Consider the following 21360-nt stretch of genomic DNA (forward strand, 5'->3'; position numbering starts at 1 on the left):
AAGGGGGGGAAAGCGGGGTGGGATGAGTTGGGAGATTGGGAATGACATACACACACAATTGAGACTATGTATAAAATAGACAACTAATGAGAACCTACTGGGAGACACAGGGTAAAAAACAGAAGGTACAGTCTGTTTGTGGGACATGTATTAAGTTAACCTTAAAAACTACAATATTCTTAATAAACTTTCTGGAGAGTCCAGGTAGGGGAAGTAAATAGGCAGAGCACAGAGGATTTTTAGGACAGTGAAAATACCCTATATTACATGATGTTATATGTACGGTATTATAGTCATAGATATATGTCATTATGCATCTGTGCTAAGTCTCTTCAATCGTGTCTGACTCTATGTGACCCCATGGACTGTAGCCTGCCAGGCTCCTTTGTCCATGGAATTCTCCAGGCAAGAATACTGGAGTGGGTTGCTATGCCCTCCTCCAGGATATGTCATTCTACGTTTGTCCAAATCCACAGAATGTACAACACAAACAGCGAACCCTAAGGTAAACTGTGGAGTTTGTGTCATTATGATGCGCTGATGTAAAAACCTCCGGTAAAGAAATATACCATTCTAGAGGGCCTGCACCGGGCCAGGCAAGATGGCGGCCGTGGATACTGAGTCGGCGCCCCTGACCCTAGAATCGCTGCCCACCGACCCCCTGGTCCTCATCTTATCCTTCTTGGACTACCGGGACCTAATCAACTGTTGCTATGTCAGTCGAAGACTCAGCCAGCTATCAAGTCATGATCCTCTGTGGAGAAGACATTGCAAAAAATACTGGCTGATATCCGAGGAAGAGAAAACACAGAAGAACCAGTGTCGGAAATCCCTCTTCATTGATACTTACTCTGATGTAGGAAGATATATTGACCATTATGCTGCTATTAAAAAGGCCTGGGATGATCTCAAGAAATACTTGGAACCCAGATGTCCTCGGATGGTTTTATCTCTGAAAGAGGGTGCTCGAGAGGAAGACCTAGATGCTGTGGAAGCTCAGATCGGCTGCAAGCTTCCTGATGATTATCGGTGTTCCTATGGTATCCACAATGGGCAGAAGTTAGTTGTTCCTGGGTTGCTGGGAAGCATGGCACTGCCTAATCACTACCATTCTGAGGATTTGTTAGATGTCGACACGGCTGCTGGAGGCTTCCAGCAGAGACAGGGATTGAAATACTGTCTCCCTTTAACTTCTTGCATACACACTGGTTTGAGTCAGTACATAGCAGTGGAAGCTGCGGAGGGCCGAAACAAAAATGAAGTCTTCTACCAATGTCCAGACCAAGTGGCTCGGAATCCAGCTGCTATTGACATGTTTATCATAGGTGCTACATTTACTGACTGGTTCACTTCGTATGTCAACAGTGTTGTATCAGGTGGCTTCCCTATCATCAGAGACCAAATTTTCAGATATGTTCATGATCCAGAGTGTGTAGCAACGACTGGGGATATTACAGTTTCAGTTTCCACATCATTTCTGCCAGAACTTAGCTCTGTACATCCACCCCATTATTTCTTCACATACCGAATCAGGATTGAAATGTCAAAAGACGCCCTTCCTGAAAAGGCTTGTCAGTTAGACAGTCGTTACTAGAGAATAACAAATGCTAAAGGTGATGTGGAAGAAGTTCAGGGACCTGGAGTAGTTGGTGAATTTCCAATCATCAGCCCAGGCCAGGTATATGAATATACAAGTTGTACCACATTCTCTACAACATCAGGCTATATGGAAGGATATTATACCTTCCATTTTCTTTACTTTAAAGACAAGATCTTTAATGTCGCCATTCCCCGATTCCATATGGCATGTCCGACATTCAGGGTGTCTATAGCTCGATTGGAAATGGGTCCTGATGAATATGAAGAAATGGAAGAGGAAGAAGAGGAGGAGGAGGAGGAGGACGACGATGACGATTCGGCAGACATGGATGAATCTGATGATGATGAGGAAGAAAGACAGAGGAGAGTCTTTGATGTTCCCATTCGAAGACGCCGCTGCTCTCGCCTGTTTTAGCAAGCCTCTGCTGATGGAAGCCCTGGGATGAATCTAGCCTTTTAAATAGGTGTCTCAGTAATGTCAATAACTAAACTGTTCTCAGCTTATATTAATAGCAGGAAGACTAGCATGACATACTGTGCCAGGCCCTGGGTTCCGTGAGATGCTACTTTAGGAATTGGATTGTTTGGGTTTGCTTTGTGTTTTTGAGGTAGAGGAAGGAATGGGAATCTTTTTTCTCTTCTAGGAGTTAATGGGAGAATAGTTATCTAGCTAAGGAACAGACATTTCTTTATTTAAAGATATTTTATACTTATAAAAATATGGAAATGGAAGGGAATTGGTTTGAAAGGGGATTTAAAATGAATCAGAAATACCTACACAAGGACAGAGAGAAACTATGTGACTGAATGGTTCTGTGAAAAGACTTATAAGTTATTTAGAAATGAACAGAATTTGTAATTAGGCTAATCCATTTAGTGATTCCTATATATTTTGTACGAACAGGGAACTAACTGACTAAATAGCTTGACTGCCAGTTGTTTGTCCTTTCTGAGACAATCTATCCTTGAATTTAGAGTTTTCATCACGACCTTGAATTTAAAGCTACTGGTATGGCCTTGACCATAAATCTAGTCTTCAGCTCTATCAACTCTGGATTTAATTTAAGGTTTTCAACACTATGACCTTTACCACACTGTTCACAGATGCTCCATGTTTGAAATGTAGTGTGTGAAAGTATGTATTGTGTTTATTAACAAGGTTCTTCACAGTGTCTCACGTAGTCTAAGTTTGTAAATACTGCTTCTGTTTTGTTACTTGACTGTCTTAACTTTGTGATAAGTAACATGAATTTTATCTTAAGATGAAGTATGTTTTCCTGAAACATAAGAAAAATTTTTTTTTTTGGTAATTGTATATAATTGAGAGTTTGGAAATGAAATCCTCCGAATGTCAAAACCTCACATTTTGAAAACAAATTTTGGTTCCAATCCTGTATTTTGTATTGACTATTTCCCATAAATATATATATTAATAAGCCTTTGCTCTTAAAAAAAAAAGAAATATACCATTCTAGAGAGTGATGTTGATCATTTCGGCAGTAGTCTGTGCTTGTGAGGAAACAGAGGGTTAGTGGGAAATCTCTGTACCTCTCTCTTAATTTTGTTGTAAACCTAAATATGCTCTTTAAAAATTGTCTTATAAAACATCCTAAAGAGATCTTCTGGCTATTTATAACAGCGAGAACATGGAAACAACCAAAGTGTCCATCAATGGGTGGAAATAGGGCATATACACACAATGAAATATTATCCAGCCTTTGAAAAGTGAAATCCTTTCATTTGCTATAACATGGATGAGGCTGGAGGTCATTATGCTAAGTTAAGTAAGCCAGTCATAGCAGGACAAATACTGCCTGATTCCACTTATAAGAGGTACCTAAAATAGTCAAACTCATAGAAACAAAGAACAGAATGGTGGTTCCAGGGGCTGAGAGGTGGGGGAAGTGAGATGTTGTTTAATAGGTGTAAACTTTCAGTTACAAAATAGTAATTAGTTCTAGAAGTCTGCTGTGCAACATAATGCCTGTAGTGAACAATACTGTATTGGGCATTTAAAGATTTATTAAGAGGGTAGATCTCCTGTTAGGTGATCTTACCACATGAAACCAAATCAAAACAAAACAAAGGGGGACAAGAGAATTTTGGAGATGCTGGAAATATCTGTCACCATGATTGTGGTGCTGGTTTCAGAGGTGTTTGCCTGAGTCCAAACCAACCAAATTAATTTGTTAAACACATGCAGCTTTTGGATATCAATTACTCATCTTGATAAAGCTGTTAAAACAAAGGAAACTCTTACTTGCGTCCTTTGGGGGACTCTGATGTGCATCTGTCTGTGTGTGTATGGAGCTTAACTTACATCCTGACTAGAGAGCACTCAGATGTAAAGTAAGAGATAAGTCAGTCCTACTTGCATCAGGACCCATCAGACACTGAGGAGAAGTGGAGAGAAGGAACTTTTGGAACAATTTGTCCAGTTGGTTCCAGAGATGCTGTGATTGATTCATGCATTCATTTGACCAATATTGGCTGAATTCATACTGTGATCTTGACACTGAGTAGGCAGTTGGGATAAAATGAAAAAAAAAAAATGGACATAACATAACATCTGTTCCTAGAGTTCATGGTCTAGTGGATGAGATAGATTTCCACCAATCACACAAATAAATGTTGAAAATAACTATAGCTAATATTTACTGAGGGCTTCCTATGTATCACACATGATTTCAGGCACTTTTCTTGTATTGACTTACGTAACCATCACCAAGAAACAAAACAAAACCCAAATAAAAAAATCTGAGTTAGGTGCTACTCTTATTATCCCCACTTATTTTTCTGATAGGAGCTACGAAGCAATGGTTGATATGATATGAGATCATTCCTTAGGGAAACTAACCTGGCTTGGGGTGTACCCCAAGGAGACTGAGAAAGGATTGTCACAGGCTGTCCTGCCTTCCAAGGTGGCAGTGAAGTGAACGTGGAAATGGAAGTCGTGCAGTTGTCTCCGACTCTTTGCAATCCCAAGGAATTCTCTAATTAAAACAAGGTGGCCCCTGAACCCTAGGGAGTGGCAGCCATATAGGGTTGGCAGTGTCAGATGCTCTGATGGCGGCAGCATGAGAGTGGCATCTGTTGTGGCTGAGGGGGAGGGGACTCTGGTGACAGTGGAGGTGAGCACACAAATCACCTGGGACTTTGCCAGGGAAAGAGCTCAAGGTCATCTCTTATTGGTCCCTTCCAAAGGCCACCATGGGTTGGGGAAGTGTGAGTTAGACACCTGAAGGTCTCCCGGCTTATTCTCTTGAGAGCAGCTTTGATGTTTCCTGGTTTCCAAGCAGTCAGCTTGTTCCTGTGCTGTCTGCGGAGCCCTGCCCACCTCTCAAAAGTTTAAGATTTCCCCCGTGTGTGTGTGTGTGTGTGTGTGTGTGTGTGCTCAGTCACTTCAATTGTGTCCAATTCTTTGCGATCCTATAAGCTGTAGCCCGCCAGGCTTCTCTGTTAATGGAATTCTCCAGGCAAGAATACTGGAGTGGGTCGCCGTGCCCTTCTCCAGGAGATTTTCCAAACCCAGGTATAAAACCTATGTCTCTTATGTCTCCCACGTTGGCGGGAGGGTTCTTTATCACTAATGCGGCCTGGGAAGCCCAGACAGGGTGGCTGCCTCTCCTGTGTCGCTTCAGTCACGTCCGACTTTGTGCGACCCCTTAGACGGCCTCCCACCAGGCTCCCCCGGCCCTGGGATTCTCCAGGCAAGAACGCTGGAGTGAGTTGCCATTTCCTTCTCCAATGCAGGAAAGTGAAAAGTGAAAGTGAAGTTGCTCAGTCCTGTCCGACTCATAGCGACCCCAGGAACTGCAGCCTACAAGGCTCCTCTGTCCATAGGATTCTCCAGGCAAGGGTACTGGAGTGGGGTGCCATTGCTAATAGGTGCTTAACAACCAGTAACTAGAGTCATTCCTCTATATCTTTGAGGATATTGCCCAAGCTACCCAGTAGATGCCTGAAACACGGCAAGCATGGAACCCTATCTATGCTGTGCTTTTTTCTGTACATACATTCTATGATCAAGCTTAAGTTATAGATTAGGCATAGAAAGAGATGAACAACAATAACTGATGATAAAATAGAACGATTAAAACAATGCACCGTAATACAGTTTATGTGAATATGGTGGAGCTTTTGTTCTCAAAATATTATACAGATTTAATGTCTTTTCCATCTCAACTACCCACTTATCACTCACTGTGGCTGTTAACTTTTTTGGCCTGAGGTGTGACAGCAAAACAGCACGAATTTCTCCTTCCTTCTTCACAGTTTCACAGATAGATTTGTTCTTACCGAAGATCTTCACAACCTCAGCCTATGATTTTTTTTCTCTCTCTTATCTTTCAAAGATTTTTTTTTTTTTGTGGACCATTTTTAAAAGTCATTATCGAATTTATTACAATACTGTTTCTGTTTTATGTTTTGGCTTTTTGGTCCCGAGGCAGGTGGATCTCAGCTCCCTGACCAGGGACCGAATCCGTACACCCTGCACAGAAGGCGAGGTCGCAACCGCTGGACCGGAAGTCTCGATTAAAGGAAGTGCTCTATGGCTGCTCTTTGGCACATCCCAATTGCCAGTTTCACCAAGCTTGCCCTTTGGGGCCATTATTAAGTAAAATAAGGTTTACTTGAACTCAAGCACTGAGACAGCTGAAAGTTGACCTGATAGTGGAGTAAGCTACTAACGGATGGGATATTCGGAACAAAATGATGACTCATGTGGGGCGCGCTGGTGCAGGGGAGATGGAGAGGGACAGCAAGAGTTCATCCCGCTGCTCAGTACGGCACGAAAATGAAAACTTATACATTATTTGTTTCTGGAATTTTTCATTAAATATTTTCAGACTGAGATTGACTTCAGGAAACTGAAACCCAGGCAAGAGAAACTTCAAATAACTATATTATTATTGTGATTTTCTCCTCTTAAAACACAGTAAAATAATCTAAGCAATGAATTAACATGCTTAAGATAGCTCTGAATCTTCTACAGACAGACCATAAATAAGGCACGGGGTTTTAAGTATGCAAACATCAAGTATAGTAAGCTTTCTGTTTATTCACTTACAAGGGTGTCTCTTGCCTGCTGAAGTGGATTTCTCTAAAAAGACCAAAAAAAGCCTTATATCAGTTTGAGTCCACCAGGGTGCCCCCTGCAGTTATTCATGGTTTAATAAAGAACAGGGGCACAGTTGAAATGCCTCTTGGAGGGGACAAAGCTCACCCTTTGCACCATTTAGCTCAGTTGGTAAAGAATCTGCCTGCACTGCAGGAGACCCGGGTTTTGATTCCTGGGTCAGGAAGATCCACTGGAGAAGGGATAGGCTACCCACTCCAGTAATCTTGGGCTTTCCTTGTGCCTCAGCTGGTAAAGAAGCCCCCGTGATGGGGGCGACCTGGATTTGGAAGACCCCTTGGAGAAGGAAAGGCTAGCATTCTGGCCTGGAGAATTCCATGGATTGTATAGTTCATGGGATCCCAAAGAGTCAGACACGACTGAGTGACTTTCACTTTCTTTCACTTTGCACCATTTGTCCTTGAGTTCATCTTCCACACCTGTGACAGCTCTTTTTTCAGCCCTGGGGCATGGAGTCCATGTGACCAGGAGTCCATGCCACATCAACGCACATGCTTAGAGCTGTCACAGGTGTGGAAGATGAACTCCAAGGGCTCTTCCCTGGCTCCTGCCAGGCTGGCTGAGACACAGTTGTTCCTGGATGTCCTTTGGGCATCAGGCAGGCTCCTGCTCCAGATGAGTGAGGGCTTTGCTGTTCCATCTGGTCACATGGTCTCAGCACTGGGGGCTCCTTATTCTAACTCCAGGCTTTGTCTGGGTCATGGGTTCTCTCAGTCCTTCCACATCCCCATGCACCTTGGGAGATCTGGCCATGCTCTTCTGCTTTCTGCACACTCAACCTGATGGTGCAAGAATCTGTGAGGCTGTCCTCTGGTCCACAGCTTTGGCCCTGCCCTTAGTCACGGCTCCCCCTGTGCGCATGCCCTGGAGTGCGTGACCTGCTGAAAGTAAGGGCCTTCTGAGAATGTATAGTCTTTTTAGAACATGGCTTTCAAACTTTTTAAAGAACAGACATGGTCGGTCTCAGTGCTGAGCTACCTATTTCTGGATCGTTACATAATAGAAGAAATAAACTTCTTATTTTATCTACACTGCTGTATTTTGGCTCTTTATTGTACCAAAGAAGATGGTTAGACTGAATCCTAAAGAACATACATTGTTAGAATTCATTGGAAAAGCAGAGCATAATCGCAAAAATAACACATCAAAGCAGTGTGTGCCCAATGGGGAATATGGACAAAAAGAGACTCTCGGTGTGGAGAAGCTCAGAAGGGATTAGGAGCAGTTTAAAGAAAAGGAAACTCTAATGATGAAAATGGCATCATTGAAGGCAACAACAGTCATTCAACAAACCAATCTCAATTCAACTTTTCACTCATCTATTCTGGTAAATGAGGTAAGAAACTCTTGTTTTATGAAATAAGGTATTTTTCTCTTTTAAAAGGTTTATTTTTAAAAATAATAATAAAAGTAATACAGCTATTGGAACATCTGAGAACACTGTAAAAATGTAAATATTTCAAACCAGAAGTTTAAAGCAAGAGAAAACTAGTCAGCCATTACCATGATCAACAACACAGCCACAAACATCGTTTTAATTTTTTCTAGCCTTTGTTCAGTGGGTGCCTAAGGAGAGGTGTATGCATTTATTAGAATGTTGAAGAATTGATGCGTTTGAACTGTGGTGTTGGAGAAGACTCTTGAGAGTCCCTTGGACTGCAAGGAGATCCAACCAGTCCATTCTAAAGGAGATCAGTCCTGGGTGTTTATTGGAAGGACTGATGCTAAAGCTGAAACTCCAATACTTTGGCCACCTCATGCGAAGAGTTGACTCATTGGAAAAGACTCTGATGCTGGGAGGGATTGGAAGCAGGAAGAGAAGGGGGCGACAGAGGATGAGATGGCTGGATGGCATCACCAACTAGATGGACATAAGTCTGAGTGAACTCCGGGAGTTGGTGATGGACAGGGAGGCCTGGCGTGCTGCGATTCATGGGGTCGCAAAGAGTTAGACATGACTGAGCGACTGAACTGAACTGAATACATATAGATGTATTAAGGTGATCAAACCAGTCCAGTCAATCCTAAAGGGAATCAACCCTGAATATTCACTGCAAGGACTGATGCTGAAGCTGAAGCTCCAATACTTTGGCCACCTGATGTGAAGAGCCTACTCACTGGAAAAGACCCTGATGCTGGGAAAGACTGAGGGGAGGAGGAGGAGGAGGAGGTGACAGAGGATGAGATGGCTGGATGGCATCACCAACTCGATGGACATAAGTCTGAGTGAACTCCGGGAGTTGGTGATGGACAGGGAGGCCTGGCGTGCTGCGATTCATGGGGTGGCAAGGAGTCCGACATGACTGAGTGACTGAACTGAACTGATACTACATACTACACATAGGCACACTGTAGCTTTCTTGCTTAACACAATGTTAAGTACTTCTCCTTGACATGAAAAATTCTTCAGTTCTTAATTTTATACAATCAACTACAAAGAACAGAAAAAGCAAATCAGGATGTATCAAAATGCAGAAATGAAAAAGAAAACAGACTATTTCCTTTGACAGAAGAAGGATCTTACCACCTAGAATGGACACCTTGGAGAGTTTTCAGGAAAGGCCTACAGAAACTACTTCCTGTAATCTCATAGCAAAACCAAATAAATAAGAAGTAAAAACTGGGGCACATTGCCCAGACAGAATCCGTATTACAAAATAAACACTTTAAATTTTAATATTTCCTGTCAGGCCACATCCTTACATACAACACAGGAGCGCTAATCCTCCTATCCTCATGTTACAGACCACATGAAGAAAACAAGGAAACTGAACCTATGTGGAAGGTTGGGTCAAAGCCTTCTCATTTCTGTGGGTGCTAATCTGAAGTTCCTTTCTTCATGAGCCGATCTGCCCATTTTGGCATAACATTTGCGGAAAACCAAAAATTTCACATATGGAACTCCCAAGTCACCCATCTGCCTCCACCCACCTTATTTTTCGGTTCGAAAATTTGTCACAGAACAAATGTTATGCCCCATGATTTGAAAGGCAAGAATGATCCAATAGCACCCTTAAATTCACCTGAACTGCGTTAACGAAGTATTAGTATCTCACTCTTTTCTTCCCCCCTTGTAAAATCGGGGAAATACATTATTATGATAATATATTATTTATATGTGTGTGGATATATATATATATAAAACATTAAATTATCTTCCCTATTCTTTTTGAAAATTGTGGTTAGTTTTCACTTTCGATAAATAATCCATCTCTTGGATTATTTACCATCATATTGGCTCCAGGGGAAACAGACATAGATGCTAGTTTGAAAGGTCGTCGTACAGCTTTTTGGGCATACCCAGCAATTGGTAAGGAGGCTGTGAAAACCGTAGTGACTTTAAAGTCAAAGCAGCGGATTATTTTATTATTATTTTGGCCTCTTCCGCTTCACGTACTTCGTACTACACTGCCATTAGGCCCCTCGTTCTCCGCCCGGGGACTTTATACAGAAGGGGAGCAAGAACTCGCAGGCGCCTCCCTGCACAGGCCCTGCTCGGGCCGAGAACACGCCCTCGGTCTTGGCCATCCCGGCCCGAGGCTGAAGTAATAACCTCGGTTCCGGGGCGGCGGCAGCGGCACAACCCGCGGCGCACGTGTCGTCGCTGACCCGCCCGCCGGCCCCGCGGCCAGTGCACGCAGCTCCCGCCGCGCCGCGCCAGCCGCACACTCCGCAGCGGCGCCTCCGCTCCCGACCGCCCGGCGGCCCCTTGGCCAGCGGCCCGTCCATGCTCTCGGCCACCAGGACGGCCCGCCAGCTCTTTCGCAGCCTCTTCCCCATCCCGAGAATGGGTGACTCCGCCTCCAGGATCGTCAGCCCCCAGGAGGCCTTGCCGGGCCGGAAGGAGCCCATCGTCGTAGCGGGTAAGGACGCGACCACGCACCGCGGGCGCGGTCCTCGCCTCTGCGCACGCGCAGCCTCCGGCCGCCGGAAGGGAGCCGGGGGCCGGCCTCGGCAGGTCGGCAGCTGGGGCTCTGCGCAGGCGCGGAGGGCGCTGGCAGTGGAGGGGACGAGGGATCGATCCTCTTTCTTTGTTTAGGTTTTCATCCACTAGAACAACGGGAAACACACCGAAGGGATCTAGTACGTTGATACGGCCCACCTAGACTGTAAATACCCCTCGGCGGCTTCAAACTTCGGGCGGGAAAATCGCTGCCCTGATTTCCGCCCTTTCTCACGGGTGTGCATCCACTTTCTTTTCTGCTTCGGCGGCTGGGATTCGGGCCACTTGCAGTGGTGGTGTGGGTTTGTGTTGTCACGGGAGCCATGGAATGATACAGAACGCTGTATATACTGAGGTTTTGAAGTTGTTTCTCACGCCAATGTTCTGGTTGCAGGAGTTAGCCTCACGCTGCCCTTATCGTCCAGAACTGCCCGATTTCCCTGACTTGGCAGGAGCTTACCCTGGCCCCGTGCTCCCGATTCTGCACTTGTGTATCAGTCATGCAGAAGAGCTGTACTTGCCAAACTTAAAAATAATTTCCCAATCGCATACCAATACTTTTGGCGCGACTCTAATAGAATACATAAAATGTAATAACAGTGAGATGCTAGGAAAACGAAATAAAGTGAATAAAATGAAGGAAGAAATACGAAGTTCTGGAAACTGCTCTAAAAGTTTTGAAAGCTTCACTCTATACATTTCTCAGCACTGTGGAAGGCCGCAGACAGCGCAAGTCCACCAACCGGTTGTTGAGTCACTCAGTCGTATCTGACTGTTTGCGACCGCAGGAACTGCAGTACGCCGGGCTTCCTTGTCCTTCACCATATCCTGGAGCTTGCTCAAACTCCTAGTTCCTTGAATCAGTGATGCCATACAGCCATCTCGTCCTCTGTTGTCCCCTTTTCCTCCTGCCACCAACGTGAGGATCATGCTTTGGGAAGGATTACCTTGGTGCATTGCTTCTCAAAGTTTTATCTTTTAAACAAGCCCTTCCAGCGATACTAATACACTCAGTATTTGGAAACTGCTGCCTTAGAGCTGTTGGAGGGTTAAGTGGTGATAAATCTTTCCCATATGGTTCGATGCCAAGATAAATTATACTTTTACAATTTCTTAGGGATTCTTCCATTTTTCTTTTCCTTAAAGATTTGTTGAGTATACATAGGAGAAGATCGTTCTGTGTATCATACACCCTACTCATTATGAGAATGGACAAGGTAGAGGTCTTTGCGTTTGAGGTAGTTTGGAAACTGACGCTGTGACCTGTTTCTCATTCACCTACGTAAGCAGCTTTATATCCTATGTCCCCCATCACTTCACTCCCAACTCATCAAGAGCCTTAAAAAGCTTATTTTAGACTAAAATTCAGAGAATGAGTTTCCAAAAAAAAAAAAAAAATCCAGATTATTCCAGATTATTTCTAAACTGTATAACCCTATTATCTAAACTTTATCTTGAAAGTGAATTCTCCTTTAACAAACTAGGATTCATAAATGGATATTTAAAGGCAATGCTTCTCAATGCTGAACTTCCCCAACTTGTATGAAGCTTCATTTTTATACACTAGTGTCTTTGGTATGTCCTCCCAGGCGTCAAAAAACAAGCCGGATCAGATCCCCAAACTGGTTGAAGATTAAAATTGTCCTGAATTTAGTTCTCCTTTATCTTAACCAAAGTCTTCCCAATCAGTTGTTTAGTATATAGATGACACTTTTGGTAAAAGATAACTAGTGTGACATTTCTCTATCCATCTACTAATTCTGACTGCAAAACCTCAAGGCCTGACTCTTCTGCCTTTTTATATAGCCACGCATACATTGCTATTGCTGGACCAATAAACCAAATTTTTTTTTTTTTTTTTTTGGTGTAGGGCTAAGCCTACAATGCACGTCCTTTGTGTTCAGCTATTGTAACCATCCCCCTCCCCATACTTAAATTTTAGGTAGTGGCTTTCCTGTCTCTACCCTGGGACTGCTGCCTTGACAGGTAGTCAAAGGTTCTGATTGGGCTCAGAAATGGGTAGTGTTACTTCTCAGGTGTGTTTTCAGTGGCTTAAGATTGAAGCTTACAGACTTAGGATTATTGCTTTGGAAGTTAAATTCATCTCTGCTCTAACCTCCAATCTGTTTAACAGCTCTTCACCTCTCTATATTACCTCTGTCTATATCTGTTGTTGTTCGCGCCCCTACTCTCTGAAAAATTCTGTGGCAAAAGCATCAGCTTTTGATTTTAGAAGACAAAACCTATCTGTTTAGTGTCTTTGGCTCAGTGATTTGGCTCAGCCTAGTATCAGGTGTGCACTATTACCAAATACGTTTGGTGTGAAGGGTTATCATCTTAGCTTTAACCCTAACTTTTTTGGGTATTCTTCCAGAAATGCTCACCCTTTCGTAAACTACAGCCTAGTAATAGATTTCTACTTTGCAAGAAGGTGAGATTCAATCCTTCAGACTTCTTTAATTTCTCCCAGGTTACCTAAAGTGGATCAAAACATGAATAGGCCTACTTTGGGTGGCTGGTTAGAACTAAACCTGGCCTAGACTGCCTCATTTGAAGCACACTCTGTTTAGATCGGTGGTAGGCTCTGGACACCACTGACTGGCAGGGCGCACAGGAACTTGCTGGTCTTTTTATGTAGTGGTGATCTCTTTGTTTCAGTACCTGGCTACAGAGCGATATTCAGAGAACTTTGGGACTGGGGGAAAAGGGGAATTCATGCTTGCTGGACTGAATTGGTGGTCAGTCAATTGCGAGAGATAGGCAGGAGGCAGAAAGCTTATAATTAAAACCTCAGAGTGCCTCCTGTGTTATTAAAATCTAAGTTTATTATAGTTAGAACTGATCCTCAGGGGAGGGATAAATTAGGAGTTTAGGATTAAAATATACACACTACTATAAGTAAGATAAGTAACCAACAAGGACCTAAGGTATAGCAAGGAAACTATTCTAAATAGCTTATAATAGCTGCCTATAATGGAAAAGAATCGGAGAAAGAATGTATCTGTATTTGAATATATATATCTGAATCACTTTGCTATACATCTGAAACTTATACAACTTTGTAATTCAACTATATTTCAATAAAAAATTGAAATATAGAAAAGCAATCGACAGAAAAAGAGGAACTGATAATATTTTTAGTGAATTAATTATTGTGAAAGCCCAGCTTTTTATTTATATGGCTCATTTTTCTCCAGCCGTATTGGAAATATAGCTAATCTAGTTTTTGATCAGGTGTTTGGGATTTGGGTATATCGTCCAAGAGCATGTTGGTAGCTTCTGTTTAATCCTTGCTTTCTTGCCTGTATGTCCGTAGGTTGTGTTTGCTCTATTTATTACTGGGATGTCTCTTTGGGGAGAGGAAGAGGTGTAGAACACCGGCTAAAGGTTTGCTCTTCTAAGAACTATAAATATAAGCAGAAAAACAGAACCATGTGAGTAATTGTTCAAAGGTGGCTCTTTGCAAAAACAATTGTACTGTGACTATTAGCTATCTAATAAAGGAGAAAAGGAATAAAGTACAAATACATGAAATAAGAACTGAAAGAGGGAATAATAGAAATAGGAAAGTTGAAGAATCATAAGAGACTATTTACTCAATTCTTTGAAAATAAATTTGAAAGCCTGGATGAAATAGATAACTTTTAGGAAAATATAACGGACCTAAACTGACCCCAGAAAGAGACGATCTTAACAGATTGATTTTTCTAGAAGAAATAAAGTTGTCAGAGATCGCCTCCTCTCAAAGCATTCTGTCCAGGCAGTTTTACAGGTGACGTCTACATAGTTCAGGTATAATTCCAATAGTATATTTAAACTGAAAGGATTGTCAAAGTCTTTTTATGAAACAAGTATAATATTGAAACCAGGCCTGATAAATACTGCACTAAAAAGAAAACAAACCACTCTCACTTATGAATATAGATACAAAACTGCTAAATAAATATTAGTAAGCAGAATCTAGCAATGGGATTTAGTCTTAGAATGCAAGGATTTGTCAGTATTAGGAAATTTATTAATATAGTTCGTTGTGCGTAGCTCAGTCATATTGGACTCTTTGTGACCCCGTGGACTATAGCCTGCAAGCCTCCTCTGTCCATGGAATTTTCCAGGCAAGAATTCTGGAGTGGCTTGCCATTGCCTACTCCAAGGGATATTCCCCACCCAGGGATTGAACCCATGTTTCTTGCCTTTCCTTCGTTGGCAGGTGGATTCTTTACCACCATGCCACCTGGGAAGCCCTTATTAACATGATTCATCATTTAGTTGGTCTAGGGAGAAAAATGATATAACTATTTCCCTAGATGCTGTGAAGTTATTTGGCCACATTTAACAACCATTCTTGGTATCATTCAGAGATGGCTACTTCTTAATGTGATAAAACATATCTACCAACATCATGCTTAGTGAAGAGATATTAGAGATTTCCATTTAAGTCCCAATCAAAGAAGAATGTGGAGGTGGTTAATGCTTTGCCTAGTGGCAGGTGTACACTGTTACTAAATTCTTTTGTTCTTAAGGGTCATCATCTTGGCTTTAATCTTACCTTTTTTGTGTTCGTAAAAAATCTCCATCCTTTTATGAACTGTGGCCTGGTAGATTACTACTCCGCAACAAGGTAAGTGTCAACCCTTCAAGTTTCTTTACTGCTCAATTTTTCCAGGGCTGCCTATGTTGTATCGAGTTATGGCTTGGCCTGCTTTGGACGATTGTTTATTATTCACATTGTGTTGTAGGTGCTAGTCAGTGCAGCCAGATAAGGCAATTAGAGATGTACAGATTGGGAAAAAGAGGTGAAACTAATGCCACTTGCAGATGATAAGATTATATAACTGGAAAATCCAAGAGAGTTTAATAAGGTATCAATTTATATACTTACTAGACGGAAACCAATAGCTTTACTCTAAGCAACCTGTTGGCAAATATAATGGAAAAAAACACCCCCTTGGTAATAGCAACCAAAACAATTAAAATTTAAGAACAAACTTGGCAAGAAATATGTCCAGTCTTTGTGAAGAAAACACTCAGAGGAGCACAGAAAGAAAACTTGAACAAATGAAAGAACATACCAGGTTATTGAATTCGAAGACTAAGCAGGAAATGTGTATCAGTTGTCCCTAAAGTCAATTTATAAAGGTAACATGATTTGAAGAAAAATACTAATGATATTTTTATTTTGTTCTAGAAATGGATGCATTCATTTAAAAAATTCATTTGGAACAATAAACAGGAATAGTTACGGTAACTGTAAAATAAGAACAAAGAGGAACAGTTGGCTGTTACAGACAGTAAGAGCAAAGCTTAATAATTTAAACAACATGGGACTGTCCATGAACAGATAAGTCAATATACAGAATAGAAAGATCAGAAATTCTTAAATATGTGTGAAAATATAGTATATGATACAGGTGACATCTTAAATCAGTGAGGAAAAGATGAAATATTCAATAAATGGTATGGTACAACTGTGTAGCCATATGGAAAAAACAAAACCAGAAAACCCTCCAAAGTTGGATCTATACTGCACATTCTTAAACCAGGATAAGTTCCAAAAGATATATGTTGATAATAGCTCATGCATATTGAATGCTTAACTATATGCCAGACACTGTAGTAATTGATTTACATTTGTTTAGTTGCTAAGTCATGTCTGACTAATGCAGTTAATCTTCACCATGACCCGAGGAGGTGTTAACTTTTACCCTCACTTGTTGGAGTGGAAACTGAAGCCTACAGAGTTTTAAGTGACTTATGCAAGGTCACATGGCTAATAAGTGGTGAATCTGGGATATGAATGTAGACAGTTTGCCTCTAGAGTTTGTGATCTTAACAGTACTATAGGTACTGTTTTTTCATTTAGCTAAATGTAAAGAATGAAATAATTTAAGAATGAGCAAGGGAGAATTCTTTTAGAAAGCAAAGCCTTTCTAACCACAACTTGAAAATCAGAAGACAAAAAAGATGGATAAATTAGATCACGACAGAATAAAAGTATTCTGCAGGCAAAAATTACTGTAAGCAAATTCAAAAGACAAACTGGGGTAAATACTTGCAATTCATATCATAGGTGAAGGGCTAATCTCCCTAATATAGGAAACTTCTAGAAGATAATAAGAAAACAACATCCACTAGAAAAAATAGAGGTTATGAGCAGTTCACAGAAAAGGAAGTATAATTTGCTCTTAAACAGATAAAAAGATGCTCAACTTCTTTCATAATGAGGAGAGTGTAAGTACCATTTTTCATTTTTCAGACTGGCAAAAACCCAGAACTCTGATGATACAGTTTGTTGGTAATCCTTAAGGAAAAAGACACCCTCCTCCTTTGCTGGCAAGAATGTAAATTGGTCCAACTCTTATGGAAGGCAATTTGGCAACATCTACCTAAAATTTAAATGCATATACCTTTTGACCCAGGAATGTAATTTCTGGGAATTTATCCTACAGATATACTCGCGTTCGTGCCAAATGATGACTGTACCAGGTTATTCACTGCAGCTTTGTTTGCAGTCATCGACGATTGGAAACAACCCAAACGCCCATCAATAGGGGCTAGTTAAATAAATTATGGTTCCTCCTCACAATGGAAAATGCAGCTGTAAAAAAGAACATGGAGTATCTATGTGAATAGATATAGAGAGATTGCCAAGGTACAGTGTTAGGTGGAAAGTGCAAGGTCAGAACAGTTTTATACGTTAACTTTTGTGTGAACAGGGAGGAAAATAATGATAGAAACTTTGAAGCTTTGGAAGGATAGCTCAGAAAGTAATGGCCACGGAAAGGCCTATGCCGTGAGCTGGTGGTGGAGGGGGACACAGCCAGGAGACCTGACTCCGTGCTTTTAAAAAAAACTTTTGATTCTTGTAAGTCTGACTGCATTGCTTAGTTAAACAACTCCACTTTGCAGTTGATCTCCTTCTGATATTTTTAGTCTAATTGACCACCTTTTTATCATCTTTTGTCATCCCTATTTCAAGTTCTGTTTTTTTTCCTTCTTTTTAAATTTTGCTCTCTTTTTCATGTCAAGTTCTTTTTTTCTGCCCCAACTTGCTTTTGTAATCAAAATCCACATTTTGGCGTGATTTAAAAATCTAAATTTAGAGGGTGAAATTGGAATAAGTTAATCCAAGTCATTTTACATTTCATAAATATTCATTTTTATTGAAGTGTCAATTGTGGTGGCATCATTTATACAAAGAAAAGATCTTTGGGGACAGATTTCTTCCACTATTATGTAGAAGGCATTATGTGTATTTCTTTTATTTTGAGTGATGTACGTAGACTTTTTAGAAGAAAATGATAGAAAACAATTTTCCTTTTAGAAAAAATTTTCCCCAGTGTGCGATTAATTTCTAAATTGTAGGACCCAGAACTATTATCTATCCTCTCTGCATCCCGTCTAAAGCTCTTTATTTTCCCCTCTGTTTCAGAATCTGCAGTACTTCTCTGAAGTCCCTGGGATAAGGGGATTACAGAGCTCCCATAATCTGACTCTCACCTCCCCAGCTTTTCTTCCTACTTGTGTCCCCTCTAGAACAGGGGTCCTCAACCTCCTGGACCTAGTGTCTGATGATCTGAGGTGGAGCTGATGTAATAATAATAGAAATTAAGTGCACAATCAATGTAATGTTCTTGACTCACGCAGAACCACCCCCCCCTCCGCCGCCCCCATCTGTGGAAAAATTGTCTTCCATGAAACTGGACCCTGGTGCCAGAAAGGTTGGGGGGACCCCATCTTCTGGTTAGCATGTGGTTCACTGTTTTGCCTCTGGAAATGTCCAAGTGGGGTCCACACTCTAACCTTCTCATTCAGTCATCTTTGTTAAATGTTTGCTAATGCTTGCTTGGGTGAAATATTGTGTTTTCCACATAGCCTTATCCTGTTCTTCAAAACTTGCCCTGCTTGAATTGAATTTCTCCCACAAACTCATCTGCCTCCCATTTCCAGATTCTTGTACTCATTCATGTCCTACTCTTTGCGACCCTGTGCACTGTAGCCTGCCAGGCTCCTCTGTCCATGGCGATTCTGCAGGCAAGAACACTGGAGTGGGTTGCCATGCCCTCCTCCAGGGGATCTTCCTGACCCAGGGACTGAAACCAGGTCTCCCGCATTGTAGGTGGGTTCTTTACTGGCTGAGCCACCAGGGAAGGCCTAGAGGATTGTATATCCTGCCATAACCCCAAACTCAGTTCTAAAACCAAACCATTTTCCCTTCAAAACGTTGGATGCATATTTTAATTTCCCCATTTCTGTCGGTGACGTTACTCCTATGCGCTCAAGTCCCCCAAACCTTAGCCACATGCATCTTCAATCCTTGCCTCTGTATTTAAACTGTATTTAAACTCCTCCAACAAATCTTTATTGTTCCTTGCCTTCTGTATTAGTCAGGGTTTTCCAGAGAAATAGAACCAATTGTATATGTGTGTGTGTGTGGTGTGGGGTGTGTGTGTGTGTGTGTGTGTGTGTGTGTGTGTGTGGTGAGTGTGTGTGGTGTGTGTGTGTGCGTGTGTGGTGTGTGTGTATGTATGGTCTGTGTGTGTGTGTGTGTATGTGTAAAGAGATTTATTAGGAGGGATTGGCTCACATGATAATGGAGGCTGAGGAGTTCAAGATCTGCTGTCTGTAAGCTGGTGATGTAATTCAGCCCAACCCTGAACCAGGGGAGCCAATGGTTCCAGTCTGAATCCTAAAGCCCGACAACCAGGAGCATCTGAGGGCTGAAGGAGATGGGTGTTCCAGATCAGACAAGGAGAGTGAATTCTCTCATCTTGCACCTTTGTGTTTCAGTCTGGTGGGACTGGATGAGACACACACCCGCCCCCCTCCACCTCCCTGCACCATGTTGGTGGGATCATCTTCTTTACTCAGTGTATAATTCAAATGTTAATCTCTTCTGGAAGTACCTTCACAACGTACACAGAAATAACGTTTAACCAGCTGCTTGAGCATTCTTTAACCCAGTCAGCTTGGCAGAGGAAACCAACCATCATGCTTGGTTACTGCTCTAAGTCTTCTCAGTCTGTCATGCGGAGAAGGCGACGGCACCCCACTCCAGTCCTCTTGCCTGGAGAATCCCAGGGACGGAGGAGCCCGGTGGGCTGCAGTCCATGGGGTCGCGAAGTCGGACACGACTGAGTGACTTCACTTTCACGTTTCACTTCATGCACTGGAGAAGGAGATGGCAACCCACTCCAGTGTTCTTGCCTGGAGAATCCCAGGGACGGGGGAGCCTGGTGGGCTGCCGTCTATGGGGTCGCACAGAGTCGGACACGACTGACGCGACTTAGCAGCAGCAGTCTGTCATGAGCACCACTATCAGGCGTCTGTTTAAACCTCAGATTTCTTTCTGTCACTTCTAAAAAAACAAAGATAACTCTGTGTGATCTGGCAATGACTGTTCATCCTGGGGTTAGAAGCCTCCTTTAACTTGCTGCTAACCTCAGTGTTCTTCATCTCTGCTTCTGCCCCCGAGCCTGACTCCTGCTTAGTAACTTCCCCCGGGAAGTTGACTTTCTTCGTCATAGCCCATTTCAACCTTCCTGGGCCTTTCAAGGCTACTCTCATTTCTGCCCCTTCCATGCTGCTTTTGGGGGACTGTTTCAGCATCGATTGCTCTTAGAGTTGGACGTGGAGCTAGAGTTTTGAGGCCGTTTGACATTTTTATTCCAGTGTGTCTCCTTAAGGCTGGTGGAGTTGAGTTCCTTCAATGTCTTTGGAGCTCAGAGATTGCCACTTTTCTCCCTTGTGTTTCCTAAACTTCTCGCCTGGTTACATGACCAGAGCTCAGGGATTGCAAGGACCAGGCCACTTGGTCTTCTGGTAACTTCCTCTCTGGGAGTCCTGTAGGAATGTTCTTCCCATTTGACAAGACATTTGACTACTTTGAGCATGATGCTGTTAGCATAAACTTATATTAAAACTTATAAACTTTTAAGAGTTTATTTGAGCAAAAATTCATTTGAATTGGGCTGCATCCAGTCTCACTGATAGAAAGGAGCTCTGAGCAGCTGTACAAAGTGGAAGATTCTTAGAGCCAGAAGGGAGCGGAAACAAGCTGTGCTAGGCAGGGTGGTTATAGTAAGGTTACTTTCCTCCCGGGCATGGCAGAATCTACCACATAGATGACCCAGCTGGTGCCCATCAGGAGATTCCTGATTGACTGGTTCTTAAACCATTTCTCTCCCATATTTAGGATAGCCAAAACCAGAGATAGCCAAGGTAAATCTTTATTTGGTGTCATGGGGCTTAGCATGTGCTCAGTAGCTGAGTTGTGTTCAACTGTTCGGGACCCCACGGACTGTAGTCTGCCAGGCTCCTCTGTCCGTGGGATTTCCTAGGCAAAAAGACTGGAGTGCATTGCCGTTCCCGACCCAGGGATCAAATCCACATCTCCCGCATTTCTTGCATTGGCAGGTGGATTCTTTACCGCTGAGCCACCTGGGAAGCCATGAGGCTTAGCATAAGTGACTCTATTTGGGGCTTATTGTTTGTTTGTTTGTTTTTAAAAACCACCAAATGCTTGGTTTTGCCTTGACCAGAGACTGCCATACCCTTTGAACCAGCTGGGACCTCTTCTGTAAGCTAGGTCTCTTATAAAAGGTTGAATAAAGCTATTTATTGTCCTTGACAGAGAAAAAGATGGTCCCTTACGTTTCTGTAGGACTTTTGTAACATTTCA

The 21360-nt window shown here is 42.4% G+C and overlaps 2 protein-coding genes across 5 annotated transcripts in view; both read left to right on the plus strand.

Moving 5' to 3' along the window:
• The first annotated feature begins 582 nt into the window (after positions 1 to 582).
• On the plus strand, positions 583 to 2993 carry LOC101116964 (F-box only protein 3-like). The gene has a single exon (XM_012128676.5). It carries the CDS (start codon positions 602 to 604, stop codon positions 1592 to 1594), a length of 993 nt encoding a protein of 330 aa, XP_011984066.3. The 5' UTR covers positions 583 to 601; the 3' UTR covers positions 1595 to 2993.
• Positions 2994 to 10300: 7307 nt separating this feature from the next.
• Positions 10301 to 21360, plus strand: part of MSRA (methionine sulfoxide reductase A) — a 373287-nt gene continuing 362227 nt past the window's right edge. For all 4 annotated transcript variants that reach the window (XM_004004443.4, XM_042243545.1, XM_042243544.1 and 1 more), the window contains exon 1: positions 10301 to 10602. In XM_004004443.4, the coding sequence (XP_004004492.2) occupies positions 10467 to 10602 (136 nt within the window). In that variant the 5' untranslated portion in view covers positions 10301 to 10466. The remainder of the gene's footprint in view (positions 10603 to 21360) is intronic.

The sequence above is a fragment of the Ovis aries genome, chromosome 2 (genome assembly GCF_016772045.2).
Source record: "Ovis aries strain OAR_USU_Benz2616 breed Rambouillet chromosome 2, ARS-UI_Ramb_v3.0, whole genome shotgun sequence".
Classification (NCBI taxonomy): domain Eukaryota; kingdom Metazoa; phylum Chordata; class Mammalia; order Artiodactyla; family Bovidae; genus Ovis; species Ovis aries.